This window comes from Rana temporaria, chromosome 6, assembly GCF_905171775.1.
Source record: "Rana temporaria chromosome 6, aRanTem1.1, whole genome shotgun sequence".
Lineage (NCBI taxonomy): Eukaryota > Metazoa > Chordata > Amphibia > Anura > Ranidae > Rana > Rana temporaria.
The window spans coordinates 170,897,996-170,920,033 of record NC_053494.1 but is presented as its reverse complement, the minus strand read 5'-3'; the positions used below and the strand labels follow the sequence as shown (position 1 = coordinate 170,920,033).

Below are 22,038 nucleotides of genomic sequence, written 5' to 3'. Positions count from 1 at the left end.
TACTTTGCGCACCCAATCAAGGGAAATTAAAAGGATATTTTCTTGCACATGATTGGCTAATTGTAAAAAAAAACATAGTTGCTTGCTATTTTCGAGTCAGGGATGAGTGCTGCTTTAAATAATCCTATGAATATTGAAGTATGCCCTGAAATCCTGATATTTTTTTACAAAGCTAAAGTGACTATTCAAACAGCACGAGACAAACTGAGGAGCTTTATCAATTTTATGTCTAGTGACTGGAATTTAAAAGGCCTTGCTGAAACATTCAACAAACTAAAACACAAAATCTATCACTTTAGGGTAAAAACACAGCGCTGTTCACTGCTAATGATAAAATCTCTGCGGTTAAAGAAAAAATATTCATTGGAAAAAGAGAGCTGCTGAAGCTGGGCAGTTTGACACCCTTTAATACTTCAGCCACATGCCTTGTGGAAAATAAAATGTCTTTATACCTAGATATATGGACAACACTAACAAAGCGCCTCAAACAACTGTCCACTTATTTTGGAAATATTTCCCTCTTACTATGGAAATTGAAGTCTACAGGTGACTAGCTATCCTTTTATAAATAAAAAAATGTCAAAACACATTGATATCTCCTCTAACACTTTAAGCCAGCAATAGTATTAAACTATCCCTTCACGTTACATATGGGCTTGTCTGGAAGTAATTCTAAAGGCTCACTTTTAATTTTTTTAAATAACAAACGGTATACTTACCTGCTCTATGTAATGGTTTTGCACACAGCAGCCTTTAACATTATTTTCTGGGGTCCCCCCTTCTGTGCTCCTGGCCCCTACCCCCTACTAAGTACCCCTATAGCAAGCCGCTTGCTATGGGGGCAGGCGTGCATGCTCGCTTCCCAGCTGGCTTTGCATATCCATAAGACACACAGGCCCAGATTCTCAAAGTGCTTACGACGGCGCAACGCCATGTACGCTGTCGTAAGTCCTAATCTGGGCCATCGTATCTATGCGCCTGATTCTTAGAATCAGTTACGCATAGATATCCATTAGATCCGACAGGCGTAAGGCTCTTACGCTGTGGGATCCAAAATGCATTTTTTTTTTCGCCGCTAGGTGTCGCCTCCGTCGTTTTCCCAGTTGAGCATGCAAATTAGCTAGATACGCGAATTCCCGAATGTACGCGCGGTCGACGCAGTGAAGTTACGACGTTTACGTAAGGTTTGCATGGCGTAAGGTTGCCCCTGCTATATGAGGGGCAACCAATGTTAAGTATGGCCGATGTTCCCGCGTTGAAATTTAAAAATTTACGTTGTTTGCGTAAGTCGTCCGTGAATGGGGCTGGACGCCATTTACAATCACGGCAAAACCAATGACGTCCTTGCGTCATTAAGCGCAATGCACGTCGGGAAATTTTAGGGACGGCGCATGCGCATTACATTCGGCGCGGGAACGCGCTTAATTTAAATGCGATACGCCCCCTACCCGGCTAATTTGAATTAGACCGGCTTGCGCCGGGTGATTTACGCTACGCCGCCGCAACTTTACAGGCAAGTGCTTTGTGAATCAAGCACTTGCCTGTAAAACTTGCGGCGGCGTAACGTAAATGACATACGTTACGCCGCCGCAGAGATGCGGCGATCTACGAGAATCTGGCCCACAGAGTGTACCTTGGCCCTGCCCCACCCACTTCCACCTCACTGGCTGTGATTGACAGCAGCAGTAGCCAATGCCAATCTGAAATCTATGATTACCAAGAAGGCTATCATCTCATCATATCCGATTCTGTATATGTGAAACAGCAATTTAACCACTTCCCGCTTGCGCTATAGCCGAAAGATGGCTACAGCGCCGGCTTAGATTACCGTGAGGGCATCCATGTACGTACTCCCATGCTCGCGCTGTCCGCCTGCCCCCTGCGGAGCATGGGCGGTGCGCTCTGTCATCACTGAGACTTGGCTGATCACAGATCCTGGCCTTTTACCACTTGATCAGCTGTCAGCCAATGACAGCTGATCACAAGATGTAAACAGAAGCTGGTAAGTGTATTTTTTCCCCTCACACTGACAGCATGAAAAGAAAAAAATAAAGCCAATTGCTGGCTTCTGTAAGATGGAGATTAGTCCCACTCAGTAAACACAAGTGCTGCTAACCAGTGCCCACCAGTGCCACCTACCAGTGCTCACCAGTGCCACCTCTCAGTGCCCACTACCAGTGCCCACCAGTGCCACCTATCAGTGCCACCTAACAGTGCCCCTCAGTGCTGCCAATCAGTCCCCATCAGTGCCTCATCATCAGTACCACCCATCGGTGCTGCCTATCAGTGCTACCTACCAGTGCCGATCAGTGCCACCCTTTAGTGTCCATCAGTTCCACCTATCAGTGCCAGTGAAACCTTATCAGTGCCTCCTGATCAGTGCCCACCAGTGCCGCCTCATCAGTGCCCATCAGTGCCACCTTATCAGTGCAGCCTATCAGTGCCCATCAGTGTAGCCCCATTAGTGCAATGGAGGAGACAAATTACCTGTTTGAAACATTTTAAAACAAACTTTAAAAACAGTTATTTTTTACCAAAATGTTTGGTCTTTTTTGGTTTGTTTAGCAAAAAAATAGAAACCCCAGTGGCGATTAAATACCACCAAAAGAAAGCTCTATTTTTGTGAAAAAAATATAACAAAATCATATAGGTGCAGTGTAGCATTACCGTGCAATTGTCTTTCAAAGGAAAGCTGAAAATTGGCCTGGGTAGAAAGGGAGTATATGTGCCTAGTAAGCAAGTGGTTAAAATGAAAAAAATAATATATGTCCAAACTTATTTTATGTACAAGAGAATATAATTTTGTATAGAGAACTTTCAAGTATATTCTGAGATTTACTTGACTACAGGACTGCAGGCAAGCTGTGCATCATGTGGGTTGGATTAGAATATGAAGGGACACAAACTGGCTATGATGGATCTACTTTTTTGGTTATAGTGATCAGAATCCAACAGGAAGCAAATACAACTGGCAGGATTGCTAGGTGTTTTCAACGTATTTTATTTTTTATGTAAAAAGAGTCTTTATGTAGATTATGAGGGGCAGAGCAATGTTGCCTGACTGTTGAAAAAAAATTCTTGCTTCTCTACTTTAATCTTTGAAAACGGATATACAAGGAGTTAGTGTTGGACCAAAATGAATTATTTGTAATGATTACAATGATTCTTTTATACTGCAGTGTCCAATGTTTTTTGCTGCTTTTTTAGTACTTTTATAAGTCCATATTCTTTTAACAAAACAAAGAAAAAAAAATGGGCAGACTTAATGAACTACTTCCTTTCCTATTTTATTAGCCCCATTTACAGTATAGTTATATTATTATTATTTCCTTTGTTTGGGTTGAACCCCATGTTTTTCATTTTCTACTACCTTCATATAGTTACTATATAGTTATCATTTTGTTGAGGTATCATTTGTTTTATAAGTTACTATACATACTTGAATAAATTTTTTATTTACTTACATCCATATTGGAAATCTGGCTCTTGCTGGTAGCAGCGGATTGATACATGGCCATCCTTTCCTTTAATGGTAAAGATTCCAGCAGATCCAATGGAATACTTCCAATATCGGTGCTCTCTTCTAAATGTTTCTTCTTGCCACCTAATAAAGATTAAAAAAAAAAATAAATAAAAACGGTCAGTGAGTCTGATTTTATCATTATACAGGATTGCCCCACGGTAATCAAAATATTTTATACTACTAAACTACATATATTCAGACATTTAAAATGGCAGATGCAGGAAAAATAATGCAGCCACAGTAAATCGTAAGTGTGGCCAAATAAAACCTATACCACATACACTTAAGCCTCATAGACATGATCGGATTTTCTGCGGATGAGTGTAGGACTATTGTCAGGAACTTGTATTGCGTAGAAGCGTCAAAGAATTGTCGGCCAACAAACACAAAACTACGTGGTTTTTCAGCTCTTTAGCGCCACCCTTCGGGAAACTTTTGCTTATGTTGTGTTATGGTGAGCACTGCTTCTGAGCAAGCGTGTTTGTACTTTGGAGTTTTGTCCGACAGACACACGATCGGATAATCCGACATCACACATTTGTTGGCCGACAATTTTAAAGCATGCTATCCCACATTTGTCTGCGGAAAATCCGACAAAAAAATTCTGATGGAGCATACAAACAGTCAGATTTTCCGACAACAGCCTGTCATCACACAATTCCTGTCGGATAATCTGATCGTGTGTACGAGGCTTTAGAATTCACAATTAGCCACACTGTGCTGTGCACACCCCCCCCCCCCCCAAAAAAAAAAAACCAACAAGGTTGTGTATGTGAGAAAAAGTCGCTGCCATGTAATAAAATATGATTCTAACTGAGTCATATCTCCTATACTATGAAAAGTCAAAAGTAAGTACTTCTGTCTAACTGCCTTATGTTGTCAGTTTGAATTCCAATCACAGCACTACCTACACAGTTTGCATGTTTTTCCTGTGCCTGCATGGGTTTCCTTCCATACCCCAAAGACATGCTGGTAGGTTAATTGGCTCCTGATTAAATTGGCCCTAGTATGTGTATGAATGTGAGTTAGAAAGCTTAGATTGTAAGCTCCTTGAGGGCAGGGAATGATGTGAATGTACATGTAGCGTCTGGTTACCTACAAGTACCGATGCTGTTTAAATTTAGAGTGGTATCAGAGTGCTAATCGACTCTGATCAAATGTATGTGTTCAAAACAGGGTCTCTGTCTCAGCTTGGCTGTGCTGTGGGCTCACTCTGTTGTTCCACCCCAGGACGACAGGTGGCAACAGTGGAGTCAAGACTTGGGTGCTTTTTCCCAGCAGCCAATCAGGAGGGAGTTTCCTCGCTGGGCATGCTGGGAGAGGGTATTTATGGAGCAGACGCCAAGTGCGGCACCCACCTTTAGGGTGACTGCACCACAGCCCCCCGGTGCTATGGCCTACCTGGCCGGGGCGTGCGTGCCACACGGTGTTCCTGGTTCCAGGACCATGTTGGTCCGGAACATTTGAGCTGTGGTGGGAGCCCAGTGGTCGAATGGGTTCCCATTTCTGAAGATCCCAAGCGGTATTGCCGTTCGGTGGGGAGTCCATCTGAGGACAGCCAATGAAAGGCTGGCGATCCAAAAGGATCTCGACAAACCACCGGGGATCAAGGTAGCCAGACACTGAAGGATTGATCACCTGTCAGTCGGTACCTGAGCGACTAGAAGAAGGGGATCCAGGCGTAATTCTTTCAAGGAGGATTGTCTCCATAAGCACAATCAGTGAGGGCCTGTGGCAGAGGTTTCTCCCTGAGTTCATTCCAGGAGGGTCTGTGGCAGAGACTTTTCCTTAAAAAGGTTTGAATGCTACTCTGGCTGCCAGGTCAGGGAGAGAGGCCTGTCCGGGTACACTAAGACCACTCAGGCAGGAGTGGCGCAGAAAGTGTTACAAGTGGGAGTAGGACTGTTTCCCTATACTACGCCTGAATCTGCTGTTCTCCTTCTTCCTCCAACTCTATCCTTTAACCACAAGTTTATTGTTTTTACCCGGCTGAGTAATAAAGAGCACAGAAAAGACACTTGTCGCGGACATTCCTTTTACTACTGCTATATGCACCATACACCCCTGGGAATTCGGAGAGCCACAAGGTAAATGTGCCACCCAAAACAAACCAGCAGCTCCTCCGGGGGAAGTGTTAGGCCCCATACACACGAGAGGATTTATCCGCGAATACGGTCCAGCGGACCGTTTCCGCGGATAAATCCTCTCGAGGATTTGTGCGGATTTCTATGCGATGGAGTGTACTCACCATCGCATTGAAATCCGTGCCGAAATCCTCTGGCGATGACGTGTTGCGCCGTCGCCGCGTTTATGACGCTGCGACGTGCGCGACGCTGTCATATAAGGAATTCCACGCATGCGTCGAATCATTACGACGCATGCGGGGGATCCCTTCGTACGGGTGGATCCGGTGAGTCTATACAGACCAGCGGATCCATCCGTTGGGATGGATTCCAGCGGATAGATTTGTTTAGCATGTCAGCAAATATTTATCTGCTGGAATCCATCCCAGGGGATAAATATCCGCGGAAAAAGATACGCTGGAGTGTACACACCATAGGATCTATCCGCTGAAACCCATTTGCTGGGATTTTTCAGCGGATGGATTCTATCGTGTGTATGGGGCCTAACATACAGTATATACAATATTTGTAAAGTGTTGGGTAAATTGACAGTGCAATATAAGTACCTGTAGTTTTGGAAAAAGTAGGGAAGGGTTAACTCCTCTGTCAGTTTGTTTTTTGCTTTTTGCATCCCATTGCAAGATTTCCTTTTACATCCTGTTTCAGGGACACCACAGAAAATGAGAGTAGATCTCTACAAAGTGAGAAAAATTTCCCACTAAGGGCTCATGTACACACAGACTAAGGTGACCAACGGCTGCGGTAAAATGCAAAACGTTGCAAAATTGCACCATGATTTTACTACATATTTGTGGTGTTTTGCAAGGCAAAAAAACTCCAAAGGCGCCTAAACTCAAGTTTAGAAGCTGTAGTGTACATGAAGCCTCAGGCAGTTGTCATTGGAACAGGTGTCTCCATTGAAAATTATACCCTCTTCTTCTGGTGACAACTGCAACATTTTGGATTGCTCATCACTGTCTTGGTGACAATGGTCATCAAGGTGATCAGAGAAAAAAAACTCCTAGTGGAGACACAGACAGAAATAAAAATGTAGTTTCTTAGACAAAAAAAAAAAATGTTTTGCTATACTGTTTTACTCTGTAAAAGATGAGTTCTTTTTAACCACTTGCTTACTGGGCACATAAACCCCCTTCGTTCCCAGGCAAAATTTCAGCTTCCGGCACTGCGTCGCTTTAACTGACATTTGCGCGGTCGTGCGACGTGGCTCCCAAACAAAATTGGCGTCCTTTTTTCCTCACAAATAGAGCTTTATTTTGGTGGTATTTGATCACCTCTGCGGTTTTTATTTTTTGCGCTATAAACAAAAAAAGAGCGACAATTTAAAAAATATATATATATTTTTACTTGTTGGTATAATAAATATCCCATTATTTTTTTTAAAAAAACTATTTTTTTTCTCAGTTAAGGCCGATACGTATTTTTTGACGTATTTTTGTAAAAAAAAAAAAAAAAACGCAATAAGCGACTGGTTTTCGCAAAAGTTATAGCGCCTACAAAATAGGGGACAGAATTATGATTTTTTTTTATGATTTTTTTTTTTACTAGTAATGGCGGCGATCTGCGATTTTTATTGGGACTGCGATATTGCGACGGACGTATCGGACACTTTTGACACAAATTTGGCGCCATTCACATTTATACAGCGATCAGTGCTATACAAATGCACTAATTACTGTATAAATGTGACTGGCAGTGAAGGGGTTAAAACTAGGGGGTGAGGAAGGGGTTAAATGTGTATCCTAGGTGTGTTCTAACTGTGGAGGGAGGGGGGTGACTGGGGGAGGTGACCAATGCTGTGTCCCTATGTACAAGGGACACAGATCGGTCTCCTCTCCTCCTACAGCACGTGGAGCTCTGTGTTTACACACAGAGCTCCACGCCCCTGCTGTTATACCGACAATCGCGTGTACCCGGCGGACATCGCGGCCGCCAGGTACATGCATCGGCTTCCCAGCGATGCGCCGGGACAGTGTTTACCCACTGCGCGCCCCCCAGAGGCGCGCGTGGGTAATGCTTTTAAATGACGTCCAAAGACGTCCAGTTGGCACCTGAGAGCCACGCTGTTGACGTCTTTTTTCAATAGCGCGGGTCTCAAGTGGTTAAGCTATATATATTAGTATACTAGTCTTTACTTCTTTGTTTCTGTACAAGACTGTACAGAGCAGACCATGTTTTTCTACATTTCTGTTTCAAAGAACATGTTTTTAAATGCTGTGATTTTATTAAATCCCTAAAGGACCCTTTCAGAATACATTCATTTTATTTTTTAGCTGCTTCTAATTTTTCACATAAAGCCCACATAGATGCTGAAACTTAAACACAGTTGGACTCTCATTCTTTTTTTTTTTTTTCAGTGTTTACTCTGCTTAAACTAAACTGTCAGTACAATAAAGGTAGTGCAAAGGATACAGCAGTACAATGCAGGCAAGTATAGGCTACCTTTACATAACCCCTCCAGTGCTGGAGAGTGTCGCGAATCCTGGGCTCTAAAATAGTTATTTCAACATTTTCAGACATTGTTGAAAGATGACCCTCTTTTTCTTGCTTCCTGGACATTGCTATTGGGCAGAAGCCATGCACATCATTGTAATTGGACAATAGGATTACAAATTAAGGGATAGCTTTCTGTACTGTTTGGAAATGTCAAGACTGGCATCCTACAGCTCATCATTAAGTGTCAGGGGTATCATATAAAATAATGCTGTGTGCACTGATACATTCAGCACCTGCATAGCACTGCTGAAATCCATTTATGGTACTAATACACTTACTTAAAATATTCATAGTGATGTTTTATCTGACTATTAGGTTACAATTCCAGATTCCAACTGCAGGTGGTGCTGACACTGAAATCTGAAACTGCAGTTCCTGTTACTGGTACAATACAAGAGCTGATAGACCCTCTAAATCTGCTCTGAGTTTTCAGCATTAGCCAGAAAGTTAAAATACCCAGTCCTTCAATTTTTCTTTATAATTAATAGTACAAATATCAGCGGCACCTCCCTAATCTCTATGCGCCCGCCCCTAATCTCCATGCAGGGCGCCGGATGCATAGAGTTCTATAGTTTTTTTTTTGTGCAGCATATGATTAGAGCCAGGGGCTCTAATTAGCTTAAAAAAGGCGCAGAGCACGGCACCCTGAGCCCACCCACTTGTGACAATAGCAAATTAACATTTGGAAGCGGGTCCTGAGACCAGATTGGCCTGGAGGAGAAGTGACTAGACTGGCCTGGAAGAGAAGCAACCGTATTGGCCGGGAGGAGAAGCTGGGGAAGCCGACGAAGCTGCCCGGGACCTGGATGGGGTAAGCGTGGGAGTTGGCCGGCTTGTGAGCAGGGCTGGCAAGCGGGCTTGCGAGCTGGGCTTGCAAGTGGGGTTGGGATTTGGTTTGCCCCCCCCCCAAAAAAAAATGAAGCACAAGCTGCCAAATATACATATATGTATAGATCAGGGGCGGACTGACCATTGGGACTCTCGGGCACTGCCCTAGGGCCCCATGCCACTAGGGGGCCCCATCAGGGTTGCCAGGCTCAATAAAACCAGGGACAGTATGTAGAAATCTGTGTTTTTTTTTTACATCTGTCCCTGATATGTCCAAAACCGACATGCTTTTGATGTGAAAATCCTAAAACTTTAGCTGCCCTGCCTATGCAATGCCTCCTGGAGTGGTGGCCATCTGTAAGCCCGGGGGCCCCATAATCTTCTATTGCCCAGGGGCCCCATGAGTTGTCAGTCCGCCCCTGGTATAGATGCAATGGAAAAGTTTGGATTGACCAATTTTTTATAGTTGTATCTATGTATGTATAGTGGCAGTACTATTTTATAAAAGTATAAAGGATTATATAAAATTAAGGAAAAAAGCAGAACTATGCTGTTAAACCACTCAGTTTGGATGAAAGCTAAATCGATTGCCTAGTAACATAGAGACTCCCAGTGATGATCTAAAACTAACATTAAATAGAATTGTTATCGACTCGGCCTACAAAAGAAGCAGTGGATTTATTTTGTTTGCTAAAAAATAGACACTGTTTTTAGGACCCTGCATTTGGAGTCCATGATTTATACAAGTTATAGTTTTCCTTCTTTTTTTTTCAGTATAAAGTGCATGAAAACAATAAAGTATGTGTTGAATTGCTGCTTTCCAAAGAACTCTGTTAAGACCACAATAAATCTTATCCATCTAGCAATGAAATTCTGATAATTTGTTTCAGAATAAGAAGCAGTAGGAGTTCTACCCCAGAGTAATATCACAATGTATAAAGATAATTAGTAATACTAGATGTTTGCCTTAGTGGGTCTGCATTTAATTTGGTTTCTCATGAATAATATATCAATAATCTACACATGTCTGTTTTCTGGTAAAAAAGATTTTCTAACTCAATGACCCAAAAGATCTGCTTTTTATAGATTGCATCCAAGGAAATAGAAACAGGGCAACAGATAAGGGAGGTGTAGGCCAGAGCAACCAATCAGATTTTGTCTGTCTTTTTCCCAATGCAGGTTATTATAAAAGATAACATATTTCTGATGGTCGCTATAGTTTGTAGTTCCATTACTTTTCCTTTGTCCTAGAATTTAATGAGATCCGATGAACAAAGAAAAAAAAACATGTGAGGGTTCCAACTTGTTTTATACATGTTTAATAAAAAAGGGCAGAAAGTCTAATATGAATATGCCACGAGGGAAAGTGATACACAAAGAGCAGGAACCCTATTTAGAATTCATTTTTTAATCTAATTGGAATTTTTGATTGGTTGTTTTGTTCTGCCATAAGCTGGCCATAAACAATTCCAACCTAATGGTCTCATTTAATGGATTGGTACATTCATGATTACCCTGAGGGGGCTACAATTTGAAAACACTTTTATTCCAGAGAGATTTTCTTGTTGGAAATTCTCGTTGTGGCCTGCCTAATTCTTTCTTTTCTCTGTGAAAGGTAAGTAGGTAGGTGTTAAGTGGACATATTCTGCTTTAGTCTGCTGGGCTAGTCACAGAATGAATAAACACAATTTAGGCCGGTGAAAGACTTTCACTCAGTCTACAGGAGACCTGCATGGTACCAGTGACCTGCTGATCCTTGGTGCAATGCTTTCCAGGCTCCTACAAAAAAGCTGCATTTAATATTCTTATTTAACCACTTCAATAGCGCACACCGTCATATGACGTCCACAATGGGGATCTCTTATCCCGGGTGGACGTCATATGACGTCCTGTACTTTGTGCGGTGATATCTGAATGATGCCTGCACCCAGAGGCATCATTCAGATATAATTTTGTTCCGGCAACGATCCTGCACACCATAAGGCCTCGTACACACGACCCGACATGCACGATGAAAACGGTCCGCGGACCATTTTCATCGGACATGTCTGCTGGCAGAATTTGGTCTGATGTGTGTACACACCATCAGACCAAATTCCCCGCAGACAGAAAACGCGGTGACGATGCGGCGACGTGCGCGAACCCGGAAGTTCAATGCTTCCACGCATGCGTCGAATCAATTTGACGCATGCAAGGGATTTTGACCCAGCGCACATGTCCAATGAGTTGTACTGACCATCGGACATGTCCGACGGACAGACTTCCAGCAGACAAGTTTCTTAGCATGCTAAGAAACTTTTGTCCGCTGGAAACCTGTCCGCTAGGCCGGAAAATTGTCCGGTCGGCCCTACACACGGTCGGACATGTCCGCGGAAACTGGTCCGACGGACCAGTTTCAGCGGACATGTTCGGTCGTGTGTACAAGGCCTAAGAATGATCATAGTGGCGGTTCTGCGGTTCTTATAGGCGGCGGGAGGGGACATCCCCCCTTCCGCCACCATCCGGTGCTTCTCCGGGCTCTCCCGTGCCATCGGGGGGCCCGGAGAGATGATCGCCGTGCGCCAGATGGGAAGCATAGAGATGACTGGTGACCATCTGGTCACCAGTCATCTCTATGACCGTCGGATGCCTGAGCGTGATGTGATGACGTCACGCCCGGGTACCCACAAGTAAACAAACCGCAATTGCGGCTAGTAAGAATGAGATCTGTGATTTTTTTTCACGATCTCATGCTTTGCAGCCTGGAGGAGAGATGCGGGGTCTTATTGACCCCGTGTCTCTCCTTAAAGAGGACCTGTCACACACTATTCCTATTACAAGGGATGTTTACATTCCTTGAAATGGGAATAAAAGCGATAAAAAAAAATGAAAAAAAAGTGTAAAAAATAAATAAATAAGTAAAAAAAATTAAATAAACTAAAACGCCCCTGTCCCCGGTAGCTCGCGCTCAGAAGCGAACGCACACGTAAGTCCCGCCCACGTATGTAAACGTCGTCCAAACCACACATGTGAGGTGTCGCCGCGTGCGTTAAAGCGTGTGCAACAATTCTAGCACTAGACCTCATCTGTAACTCTAAAATGGTAACCGGTAAAATTTTTCAAAGCTGTAGCCTATGGAGATTTTTAAGTAACGAAGTTTGGCGCCATTCCATGAGTGTGCGCAATTTTAAAGCATGACATGTTAGGTATCTATTTCCTCGGCGTAACATCATCTTTCATATTTTACAAACAAATTGGGCTAACTTTAGTTTTGTTATTTTTTAATGAAACCAATTTTTCCCAAAAAAAGGCGTTTGCAAAATTATTGCGCAAATACCGTGCAAGATAAAAAGTTGCAATGCCATTTTATTCCCTAGGGTGTCTGCTAAAAAAACATATATAATGTTTGGGGGTTCTGAGTAACTTTCTAGTAAAAGAATGATGATTTGTACATGTAGGAGAGAAGTGCCAGAATAGGCCCGGTATAGAGGTGGGTATTAAAGCCCTGTATTGAAGTGGTTAAAGGTGAACTTATCCTTTAACAATTACAGAAGCGTATTACTTATATTTTGCCAAACCAGAAACTTTCAATAGCAGTCACCTCAGTTGAAGCCCTCTGAGACCCACTGACCTAGATTAGAACTTTGAGGAACACTTAGCTGGTACTGCATGAAGATGACTGGAACTCTTCAAGCATCTTGAAGTCTGACCATTAGTTTGGGCAGTTGTAAGTGAAGGTTTTAGGTTTTGGTAATGGGCACTTACAAACAAGACGTGAAAATAGAATTCTAATGGAATAATAAGTGGGAAGACGTCTAATAAGTATGTGTGGTTTGTGTTGCTGAATATGGCAAACATGTCAAGTAGCATAATCATGAGTGGAGTTCTTGGTTTTTAACAAGTAAGTGCCTGGTATAATAATACAACACATGCTTAGTGAGTGACAAGCAAACTCATCGTCAATAAAATAGCAACATCTCTTCTCAAGGTCCTCTTCCAGAAAAGTAAACGCATTTCTATGAAATATTAAAGGTTAAATTCATGTTTTCATGTAATACACGAGGATCAGTATAAACACCTAATTTTAAAAGTATCTAAATCAAATTACGCTGTAAGTTGATTTACAACACATTACACATTATAGACCTATGTTATTATCTGTAGCTTTGAATTCGATCCTCAACTTGAACATTTCTAAAGCCATAAAAGTCACACATAGACCAGCAGTGGAAATGTATTGCTGTATGGTGAGAAATAACTAGTGTTGAGCAGAATATGCCATATTCGATTTCGCGATATATCTCGAATATATAGTCGAATATTCGAGATATATTCGCTAAATTCGAATATTCGTGATATTTTATCGAAATGAAATGATTGCGAATTTTCGCTATTGCGAATGCGAAAATAATTGCGAATTTTCGATAACTGCGGTAGGAGCACTCTGATTGGCTCAGAATATTCTTGATATTTTTTCGAAATTTCGCAAAATGCGAATGCGATATTTACTGCGCAATTTCGACAAATGCTGTAGGAGCACTCTGATTGGCTCAGAATATTCGTGATATTTTACAATACAAAATAATTGCGAATATTCGGCAAATGCGGAAGGAGCACTCTGATTGGCTTAGAATATTCTTGATATTTTACAATACAAAATAATTGCGAATATTCGGCAAATGCGGAAGGAGCACTCTGATTGGCTCAGAATATTCTTGATATTTTACAATACAAAATAATTGCGAATATTCGGCAAATGCGGAAGGAGCACTCTGATTGGCTCAGAATATTCTTGATATTTTACAATACAAAATAATTGCGAATATTCGGCAAATGCAGAAGGAGCACTCTGATTGGCTCAGAATATTCTTGATATTTTACAATACAAAATAATTGCGAATATTCGGCAAATGCGGAAGGAGCACTCTGATTGGCTTAGAATATTCTTGATATTTTACAATACAAAATAATTGCCAATATTCGGCAAATGCGGAAGGAGCACTCTGATTGGCTCAGAATATTCTTGATATTTTACAATACAAAATAAAAAGTGTTTTGCATTGGTGGTGATTCTTTACTCTATCCATCTGTCACAGCCGTTTGTCAATCAAACACCTTGAAGATTGAACACGTTCATGCTGCATGCTTTGGACTTTTTTTCACTTCACATATCAAAGACATTTTTATGAAAGATTATTTTTCTATTATTGGGACTATATTTCTTTATATATTTGTTTCACTGTGTATTTCACAAGTTATTTGCGCTTGCTTATTTTATAATTTGCCCACATGTCTTGTCACTAGACATATTTTTTATTCTTGTAGAGCGACTCCATTTTCTGTCTTGTATTAAATTATGTTGTATAACATTTTTGAGTTGCTGCTGTATTCTCCCCTTTTTTTAAGGTATGCGCAATTTTTTCCTTCTTACAAAAAAAAATAATATCAAACATACAAATATTCATAACAGAAACATACACAAAGCATCAGAGACAATCAGAGTTCTCCTACCACAGTTATCGAAAATTCGCAATCATTTTCGCATTCGCAATAGCGAAAATTCGCAATTTTTTTTTTCAATTTGGCAACATAAAAGGATCGCCTCAGCTTAGCTACTCGGCCCAGGGTCTCTAATCATACCAGCAATGCTTTTAGACGTCGATAGGATGTGATCTGTTTTAAAAATCAAATTGAAAAAATGCGAATATTCGGAATTGCGAATATTCACCGCAAAATTCGAAATATATCGCGAATACTCGAATATGCCATATTCGAGCCGAATATTCGCAATACGAATATTCGTGAGCAACACTAGAAATAACATCATATTCAATGAGTTTTCTAATGCTAACATCTAGAATACAGGTGTCAAACACAAGGCCCACTAGCCGAATCTGGCCCTCCAGGCCATTTCATGTGGCCCTTGCACCTCTCCTGTAGCTGCAGGAGAGCTCCAGCCCCCCTCTGGTTCTTCTCCAGACCTTTACTTTCTTCTTTCAAGCAATGCATCAAGCTTCTTCCCAGCAGTGCACTGTGATGTAAGGGAGAGTGGGGGACTCAACTTCTGATGGTGGGGTGGCTCTTGACATCTAATAAATAGGGAGGGGATGCGCTGGACATCTAATCTTACAGATATAATCAGCCCTTTTGAGGGCAATCATAATGCTAATGCGGCCCACAATGAAATTGAGTTTGACACCCCTGATCTAGAACATTATAAATAAACCATACAGCGCTGTCTTCCTGGCAATGTGCAGGAAGCCTTGTAGAAGTTAAAGCGGAGGTTCACCCCAAAAAAAACATTTTTAACATTACATTCAGCCGAGTTGTCATAATGGCAATCGGCTGTGTTTTTTTATTTTATCCCCGTACATACCGTATTTTCACTGCCGCTTCCGGGTATGTCTTCTGCAGAAGACATACCCGAAAGCGGCAGTGAAAATACGGTATGTACGGGGATGAAATAAAAAAAAAAACAGCCGATTGTCATTATGACAACTCGGCTGAATGTAATGTTAAAAATTTGTTTTTGGGTGAACCCCCGCTTTAATGTGTGATAGCATGAAAACCTATACTGATTCTTTATGAAGAGGTGAGAAAGTAAATTAGATACTTCAGACCCCAACCACTTTCACCATTATGTGACAAATGGATGGTCAGATCTCACTGTGTTGCTACCAAAACATGACAAACACAGTATAAACCTACCCCACACTGCCACGTATAACACTCTTAGCCTCACCCTGCAAAAAAAAGTGTCAGCTTGCAGGACAACACTCTAAATGCCATCAAACTGAGAGCAATCAACACTGGGTTTAGTTTACTACGCAGTTAACCTGTTATACACAAAACTGCCACTATGAGTTTTTATCAAAATCACAAATCATTCACAATATCTGCAATAGCAATTATGAGTTTTAAGAAATGCCCATAATACACACTGTCACAACAGAAGAATGTTTCAGAGATTTACAATATAGTAGCACTCTTCAAAGAGACAGGGATTCTTTAAAGCGGTGCTCTACAAAAAAAGAGAAGCTCCGCTTGTTTGCTTCCTCCACCCCTCCACTGCCACATTTGGCACCTTTCAGGGGGGAGTGGGTACCTGTTTTTGACAGGTACCCATTCCGACTTCAGGGAGACCTTGCAGTGGCTAGATCCCTTGGAAGTTCGCCCCCCCCTCCCCCCACCATTTACAAAGCACAGCACACTTCTCTCATGTGCAGTAGGGAACCGGCTGTTAAGCCGCAAGGCTTCATTAACCTCTCTGGCGGTCTGGAATTTTGTACCAAAAGCGTTACAATTATTTTGCATGGAAATTTGGCATTTTATACTATAGGCCTGCAATTCTCAGGCCCCATACACACGGGAGTATTTATCCGCGGATACGGTCCAGCGGACCGTTTCCGCGGATAAATCCTCTCGAGGATTTCAGCAGATTTTAATGCGATGGAGTGTACTCACCATCGCATTGAAATCCGCTCCGAAATCCTCTGGCGATGACGTGTCGCGCCGTCGCCGCGATTATGACGCGGCGACGCGCTCAACGCTGTCATATAAGGAATTCCACGCATGCGTTGAATCATTGCGACGCATGCGGGGGATCCCTTCGGACGGATGGATTCGGTGAGTCTATACAGACCAGCGGATCCATCCGTTGGGATGGATTCCAGCAGATAGATTTGTTCTGCATGTCAGCGAATATCCGATCTGCTGGAATCCATCCCAGGGGAGATATATCCGCGGATAAAGATCCGCTGGCGTGTACACACCATAGGATCTATCCGCTGAAACCCATTTGCTGGGATTTATCTGCGGATGGATTCTATGGTGTGTATGGGGCCTCAGGAATAACTCACTTAAATCTGTCCAAACAAGAGTCTAGTAGACATCCCAGGTATGATAAAGTTTGAAACACAAAATCATAAATTATAATATAATAAATAGCTATAAATAATTATAACAAATAATAATGTAATTATAATAAAAATTATTCAATAATGTAATCAAATCAAAAACACTGAAATTTGCTCAGTTGCAGCATTGTCGCTGTCATTATTTTTATTGTTTGAAGACGAATTTCCCCACAAATCGCTATCGCCAAATCTGCAAGTGATTCTAATTTATTATCGCTGATTTCTATGGGTACATTTGCTTTGATATACAAGTGCTTTGGATTACAAGAATGTTTCTAAAACATGTGCACAATCCAAGGTTTTATTGTGTGTGTATATATATATCACAATCAGCAGCACCAAGACGGCTCACTGGTGAGCGGAGGGCAGCATTATTTTAATTTCAGTTCCTGACTGTACCTGACTGTGTCCCCTGGAGTGACTTTCTTCAAACAGCCCCTTTCCCACTGCTGTGTAAAGTTGCCTCTGGAGAGGCCGCACAGGTGCAGTGTCATCAGCAGTCATCAGCAATCAGCTTTCCCTCTCTGGGAGAAGCTGGGACTAATTCCCCACTGTGGGCGGGGTCTAGCAGGCCTTCAAAGGCGGCGGGACGCTGTACGGAGCAGTATCACAATCAGCAGCACCAAGACGGCTCACTGGTGAGCGGAGGGCAGCATTATTTTAATTTCAGTTCCTGACTGTACCTGACTGTGTCCCCTGGAGTGACTTTCTTCAAACAGCCCCTTTCCCACTGCTGTGTAAAGTTGCCTCTGGAGAGGCCGCACAGGTGCAGTGTCATCAGCAGTCATCAGCAATCAGCTTTCCCTCTCTGGGAGAAGCTGGGACTAATTCCCCACTGTGGGCGGGGTCTAGCAGGCCTTCAAAGGCGGCGGGACGCTGTGCGGAGCGCAGCGGGCGCCGGCGGCGCGCCGGAGGGAAGCCCGTCTGTGCCCGTCCGGGGTGGGTCGGGTGGGTCCCCCCCCCCTTTTTTGAGTTGGGCACAAATTTTACCATGCAGCAGTCGAGGTGAGCCTTTGATTGTGATTTTTGGTAGCAGTTGCTTTTATAGACATAGTACGGCTAATTATAACAGCTTAGTCTTCCTGGTAAGAGTTTTAGTATTTTTTTTTACATTTATTTATCATGGAAACTGGTGGTAGGCGGGACGTTATGGTATCGACCATCCATTATAGTCCTCAAAGTCAGAGCAGAATTGTGTACTCTTCTGTCCAATTAAAAACCTTTAACATGGAAGGACATGTTCCCGTTAGAACCTTGATGAAATTGAATAAATATAATTTGCTTGATTTTAATTTTAATCTTATAGCTGAGAAAATCTTGTCAGTACCAAAAGTTGCTAATGCAGATACTTTGATAGATGAAAAAACCCTAGCCCATAAACAAATAAATTCTACAATAAAAGGAGGACTTCTTAATGCGCGGTCTGCGGTAAAAAACGCGACAGCCATTTATGACACCTTATTAGAGTATGATTTAGATTACCTGCTAATCACGGAAACCTGGTTCTCTCCTGCTTCCCCGCCCAGACTGGACGAATTGGTCCCGCCTGGGTATAAGCTACTATCTTGTGACCGTAGCTCGGGGAGAGGTGGAGGAACTGCTTGCATATACAAGGCTAAGTTGAAAATTATAAAAACTTGCACGCAGGATTCTTATGCGTCTATGGAGACACTTTTCCTGCAGTGCAACTTGAGCCCTGAAGTAACCATAGGAATGGCAGTGATTTATCATCCTCCTAACGCTAAAGCTAGGTTTGGCGAGGAGATGTGCGAACTCCTAACGACCCAATCCCTGCGATATGCCCAATCTATAGTCTTGGGAGATTTCAATTGCTGGGCTGACGATGTAAATAATTCGGAAGCCCAGCAGTTGATTGCATTTGCAAACTCCATTGGCTACAGCCAAGATGTCATAGGGGCTACTCATAAAGCGGGTCACACCCTGGACTGGCTTTTCCAGTCAGGATGTATAGAGAAAGTATATCCCCCGAAAGAGATTATATGGAGTGATCACAAATTAATATTATTTGATCACAGCCATAAATTTCGCAAAAAGTCACCTCATGTTCCTAATAGGAACAGTATTCCAAAATTTTCGAGAAATCTCACTAAAATATCTGTTAAGGCTTTTAGTAACCACTTCCTGTTGAATATTGATAAGGCATCGTTTGAGTCCACTAAAGTCGCAGCTGAGAAAATTAATTTTTTCAATACGGCTATTACAAAAGCGCTCGACTACTTAGCCCCCCTAAAGAGAAATCATTGCATTAGGCAAGCAAATAATAATCCCCTCTGGTTTACCCAGGTGACCAGAAGTTTAAAATGGAAGTGCAGAGCAGCGGAGAAAGCGTGGAGAAAAAATCCGGCGCCCGCCTCCAAGGAGGTATATACCGCAGCCCTGAGGAACTATAAACTAGGGATACAAACTGCCAAAAAGCAGTTTTTCTCTGAAAAAATTGCTAATGCTAAAAATGCAGCAGCTGAACTCTTTAGAGTTGCGAAAAATCTAGCTAATCCAGCATGTAGACAGCCGGAAGAAGAAGCTTCACCAGAGTTTTGTAATATTTTATCAAATTATTTTAATGAAAAGATAGAAATTATTAGGAACAATATCAAAGTAGTAGATATTGAGGAATATTGTCCCATCTATGAAGGTACAAGATTCTCTAGTTTTGTGGATGTCTCTACTTTAGATATTCTGAATATCCTCAAGTCTCTTAGAGCCTCGTCCTCATCATTTGATCCTTGCATTGCGCAACTAGTGAAGGACGCCGCAGAGACATTGGCCCCCTTTATTGCCGACATTGTAAATACTTCCTTCTCCACTGGAACAGTGCCGGGTATTCTGAAGCGGGCGGTGATTATTCCCCTGCTGAAGAAAGCTAACCTGGCACGCTCCGTGTTGAGCAATAATCGTCCCATTTCAACTCTACCATTTCTGGCAAAAATCATGGAACGAGCCGCAGTGTGGCAAATTCAGCCCCATCTCGAGTCCAATTCCATTCTCGATGATTTTCAATCTGGATTCCGACCAGGAAGAGGTCCTGAAACCGCCTTGACCAAAGTCCAGGATGATCTACTCTGGGCCCTGGACAGAAATGAGGCTTCGGCCTTGGTATTGCTGGATCTGTCGGCAGCATTCGATACCATCGATCATTCTAGACTGCTTGATCGATTAGGGACTGTGGCAGGCATTGATGGTATAGCATTGGCATGGATGACCTCATTTCTGCTGGACAGGGTTCAGAGAGTAAGGCTGGGACTGCACTGCTCTTCTGATAGTCCCCTGTTCTGTGGAGTCCCTCAAGGGTCGGCGTTATCGCCGCTCCTGTTCAACATCTATCTGAGGCCTCTGCTATATATCATCCGCCGCCACAACCTATCTTTTCATGTCTACGCTGACGACACCCAGTTCTACATTCCTCTGCCCAGGGATGGGGGGGCACAGATAACTCTGGCCACCTGCCTGGAGGAAATTCAAGCCTGGATGGGGGCCAATTATCTTATGCTCAATGGCTCCAAGACTGAGTGCATGGTTTTATGCAATCAGCCATGGTCGGGCGGTTTCCCTACCTGGCCGGACTCGTTTTCATCGGTCCCAGTGCCAGTCACCCAGGTCAGGGATTTGGGAATCATCTTGGACGAGAGATTGACGCTACGACCACAGGTAAACCAGGTGGTGAGTTCTTGTCACTTCCACTTGAAACTCCTGAGGTCGACTTTTCGCTTCATTGAAGAATCGCATAAGATCTCCATGGTCAATGCCATTATTGGAAGTCGATTAGATTATTGTAATGCTTTGTACCTGGGTTTACCTAATAACATCATGCACAAATTACAGCTTATTCAGAATGCCGCTGCGAGGCTACTCACGGGTGTTGGTCGTCGTGACCACATCACGCCATCGCTGAGAGCCCTGCATTGGCTACCCGTGAAGGAACGGGTTCTGTTTAAGACTGGATGCATGGTGCACAGGGCTACCCATGGCAAGGGGCCAGTGTACCTGCAGGAAAAATTCACCAAGTATGTGCCCAACCGTACCTTAAGGTCGGCTAATTTGGAAACTTTGGTGATTCCTAAATTTCGTAAGAAAAAATGCGGAGGGAGGACGAGTGCGGTCCAGGGAGCACAGTTTTGGAACTCCCTGCCTCTAAAATTAAGGCTTGAGAATGATCTTTTTAAATTCAGGAAGCTTTTAAAAACTGAGCTTTTCAGTCTAGCCTATGGAATTACATAGGTTTTTATAGTTCTTTGATCTGCTACTATTTTAAATTTGATCTGTTCCGCTGCCTGTGTGTGTTTTTTTGGTTGTTGCTGTATTGTTGTTCTCGGCGCATCGAGGCCTACGGGTAACTGACTGCGTTTTGTACTTTTTTGTACTTTTAAGAATTTTAATAAATAAATAAATAAATATATATATATACATATACAATAATATATATATATATATATATATATATATATATATATACTGGCCCAGATTCAAGTAGAATCGCGCAATATTTGCGTGGGCAAAGAGCAAATTTTTTTCTCTGCGCCCATGCAAATATTGCGCTTTGCCCGCGATTCACGGAGCAGTTGCTCCGTAAATTGCGCGGGCAATATGCTAAGCAGCCGGGCGCAAGGCTGCCTAATGTAAATGATCCCGCCGGGGGCGGGAATCATTTAAATTAGGCGCGCTCCCGCGCCGAGCGAACAGCGCATACTCCGTCGGGAAACTTTCCCGACGTGCATTGCGGCAAATGACGTCGCAAGGACGTCATTTGCTTGTAAGTGAACGTGAATGGCGTCCAGCGCCATTCACGGTTCACTTACGTAAACGACGTGAAATTTGAACGTCGCGAGCGGGAGGCGCAGCTATACTTTAGCATTGGCTGCGCCTGCTATTAGCAGGAGCAACCTTATGCTAAAGGCGCCGTACGGAAACTCCGTACCTTGCGTACGCAGGGCCCGCGCAACTTTTGTGAATCGGTGGTAGTATGCAATTTGCATACTACACGCCAATCACAAAGGCCGCGCCCCCTAGCGGCCAACGCAAGAATGCAGCCTGGGATGTGAAGGCATAAGGAGGCTTATGTTTGTCACATCCTAGGCTGCATTCGTTGTAACGAGGTTCCTGAATCAGGAGCACTCGTTACACCCGAGCAAGTAAGCAC

General features: G+C 42.9%; 1 protein-coding gene across 1 annotated transcript in view; it reads right to left on the bottom strand.

Moving 5' to 3' along the window:
* Window positions 1-22,038, bottom strand: part of XIRP2 (xin actin binding repeat containing 2) — a 144,693-nt gene that overhangs the window by 56,675 nt on the left and 65,980 nt on the right. Inside the window, exon 2 of the mRNA XM_040358503.1 lies at window positions 3,465-3,604. Coding sequence (XP_040214437.1) covers window positions 3,465-3,604 — 140 coding nt within the window. The remainder of the gene's footprint in view (window positions 1-3,464; window positions 3,605-22,038) is intronic.